The following is a 3,325-nucleotide window of genomic DNA, read 5'->3' as shown; positions in this document are numbered from 1 at the left end:
TTGTAGCATTACGAGTCCCAAGTGCCCAAGCTGTCTATATAGGACATATTTGATGTAAAACCAAATATGTAGCAAAGAAAAAACTGCAGCGACTCCTCACATTGCTGAAGCTTGAATTACATTGTGTTTTAAGCTTTCTCTTCATATATAACTTTAACTACTAATATATTGTCAATTAATTGTCTTTCTGTCAACATATTATTTCTTTCGGCACTTATATCGTTTACAGGGACAATCACATTCAAAGGTAGCCCAAAATGTAGAAACTTTATGTTATCAGCAGAGACAAACACAGCACACAGCGTTACGTAAAATGCTTTTGTATTAAGTCTTTCAAACTGACAGGTGGATGGCAGAAGATTTTGTCCAAAAAGAGAATTACTATTACGGCACATTTAAAAATGTCATATTGTCATAAGAGAAAAAGAAATCTAGATAATACAGACATGGCTTGCCATTCACTGAACCATAATCCTAGTAGGTTAAAGTTACTTTGTTGTTCTTGTTGGACTAGTACCTCGAGAAACGGCCTGAATCTGACCCTGAAACAGCAGGTCTGATACAAGCTTAGCTTCCTGATAGTAAAATAGGAGTAGGCTATTCTCACTTTGACACCAAATGAAACTAGATTGTTCACTGAAAACTGTTAAAAGTTCTGATTGCCATCAAGACGCACTGCAGAGGAAGTAGGGCTCATCAGTTGGCACAGTCACAGGAGTTTTCTTAGGAAGGCACTTGACATGGGGTTCCCCATGCAGCGACAGCAATGCACTAAGGTCCTTCTTTGTGCACACTGAGGTGGGACAACGTCAGCAAAGTGCAGGTTCCATGATAAATCCACTTTCGCCAGACCGGAGAGGGGGGATAAAAACAAAAGCTCCTAATACAACTCCATCACAGTCCACAGCTTCAGATAAAATCTGTTAGTGGGAGGAATCTGCGTCTCTTGGATCCCACTTGACCTTTAGGGGAAATAAATTGTAGAGATCTGATTTGAGTAACCTGGGAAAGGCTTGAATGGTGATTGTTATGTTTATTGGCGATTTTAAGTGCTTTCAGGCCTCCTGCTGTGTCATTTCACCCAAAAAGACATTAAAAGTAGCCAATCCCAGCTCTGTCTGGATTTAGCATGACCCCACCACCACCCAAGAAATATGGACCCAGCCCAGAAGATGTAACAGTACAACTCAACAAATAAAAACACCAAAAAATAACCAGAAAAGAGCTGTCTCTTAGGTTTCACAATAAGACATTCCCATTGAGGCACATTTCCAGAGAAGTGTCATATACAAAGCTATTTAAAAAATCCAAAAACATTCAAGTACTTTGTCATGTAAACACTTTTTCTAGACTATAATACATAATCGATTGAAGTCTTCGTTGATTTGTGTTTGTGTGCAACAATAAGACAACAGTGTGAAGAGAGAATGAATAGGCGTTGGGGGGGGGGGGAGAAAGCCCGCAGGACAAGTAAGAAGCTAAATTTCAGCCCGGATATTTTTCTGGATGTTTTTCATGTTTTTTAGAGCAGGACACATGAACAACACTGGTTGCCACCACTGGGAACAGTTGAATAGTTCATCTGTCTGACTATTTCTGCAAATAGTTCGTCGACCGAGCCTTTATTTTTGGCTGAAGTTTCAATAAAAGGGCAGCTCCATTCCTGGGCCAGCGCCTTTCCTTCCCCGGAAGACACCTCTCTTTCCCCTTCCAGGTCCACCTTGTTTCCCACCAGGATCATAGGCACCCTCTCGTATCTCTTCACCCGGATGATCTGGTCTCTCATCGGCTTGATGTCCTGGAAGCTCTGCTGGTTCACCAGGCTGTAAACCAAAATAAAGCCCTGGCCGTTCTTGATGTACAGGTCTCGCATGGAGGCGAACTGCTCAGTCCCTGCCGTGTCCAGGATCTCGAGCACGGACGGGGACGAGTCCACCTCGATCTCCTTCCGGTAGAAATCCTCTATCGTCGGGTCGTACTTCTCGATGAAGGAGCCCGTCACGAACTGGACAGTCAGCGCAGATTTCCCGACTCCACCCGAGCCCAAAACAACCACTTTGTACTCCCTCATGGCTGGGGGGTGAAAAAAAATAGGCAGACTCTTCCTTTTTTCCGCGACGAAGCCTGCTCTGTCTCTCCCACCCGCTGACCAGCCCCGATGTTTTCAAAGCGAGCAGGCTGGGAAGGCTGCCCTCTCGCTCGGATAGGAGTCAAATCCCACGCCGGCAAATCCTCCGAGCCTGCTGGGTGACGGACTGCAGATCCGAGGAGAATCACCGCTCCTGGACATTAGCGTGGAAAATTAAAGCACATTATTTTTGATCGCCCTGTATTGTGCAACGGCGTTGGGAAGCGTGATCGCTTCTCTCCTCTTGCATGGCGTTTCCTGCCCACATCCTCAGCGCGTCAAAAGCCTAGGCACAGTTCCGTTTTCTTAAAGGAGCCGTCACCCGAAACCTCAGTCAGAGCCGTCAGATGACCAGACAGATCCTGCAGGCGCGTGCATGTCTGTGGCCTCTCTGCATGACCTCTGCCCTCATACATGATGACCAGAGGCTCGTCAGATGCCCACTGTCACTTTAATCATGTTAAGCATGCATGCTAATGAGGTCATTTATTTACATATGTCAGCTTACTTATCAACATTGTATTTATAATGCAGAAAAAAAGAGGACCCTGAAAGTTGCTGTCGACATTGATGTTCAGATTAAGCACATTTTTATTATTAATTGCATTATTATTATTATTATTATTATTATTATTATTATTATTATTATTATTATTATTATTATTATTATACGTTTACCTATGACAATGCATCAATTGAAGGCCTTACAATTAAATTCACATTAGATATTGTTACCACATTTTCTTTGTATTGAGGAGATTGTATGATGGTGTTTAGTGATGCTATGTCACTGTTGTAACATATCCTGCATTATATTGTTGTTGGTATTTCAACTTTATATTTGTTATACTTTTTTTTAATGCTGTTTTATTTCTATTTTGAAATGTTTACATTTTAGAATTGTTTATTTCTACTCTTTTAATGTATCTTATGTGCAAAGCCTTGTCTTTTATGCTGCTGCAACGCAAACATTTCCCAAATTGGGATCAATAAAGTACATCTTATCCTACCTTTGTGTCCTCATCAAATGATATAAGGAAGTTTACATGATCACAGAATATTATTATTTAGTTTTCTGAATAGCATCTAAATGAAGTTGTACACAACAGGAACCATGAGGTTTCTATTATTTATTGATCTTGATCTGTTTTTATAATCCCATCAGATCATCTATAGACATCCAAAAAGTCACCATGG

At 41.5% G+C, this 3,325-nt stretch overlaps 1 protein-coding gene across 1 annotated transcript; it reads right to left on the bottom strand.

Annotated features, from left to right (window-relative positions):
• Positions 1–304: 304 nt before the first annotated feature.
• Positions 305–2,745, bottom strand: LOC104966182 (ras-related protein Rap-2b-like). Its single transcript, XM_010795348.1, has one exon. It carries the CDS (start codon positions 2,069–2,071, stop codon positions 1,523–1,525), a length of 549 nt encoding a protein of 182 aa, XP_010793650.1. The 5' UTR covers positions 2,072–2,745; the 3' UTR covers positions 305–1,522.
• Between the last annotated feature and the right edge of the window lie 580 nt (positions 2,746–3,325).

This window comes from Notothenia coriiceps, unplaced genomic scaffold (genome assembly GCF_000735185.1).
Source record: "Notothenia coriiceps isolate Sejong01 unplaced genomic scaffold, NC01 NC01_scaffold00037246, whole genome shotgun sequence".
Taxonomy (NCBI): Eukaryota; Metazoa; Chordata; class Actinopteri; order Perciformes; family Nototheniidae; genus Notothenia; species Notothenia coriiceps.
Note: the sequence above shows the minus strand (reverse complement) of the source record. Positions and strands in the feature narration are given on the sequence as shown.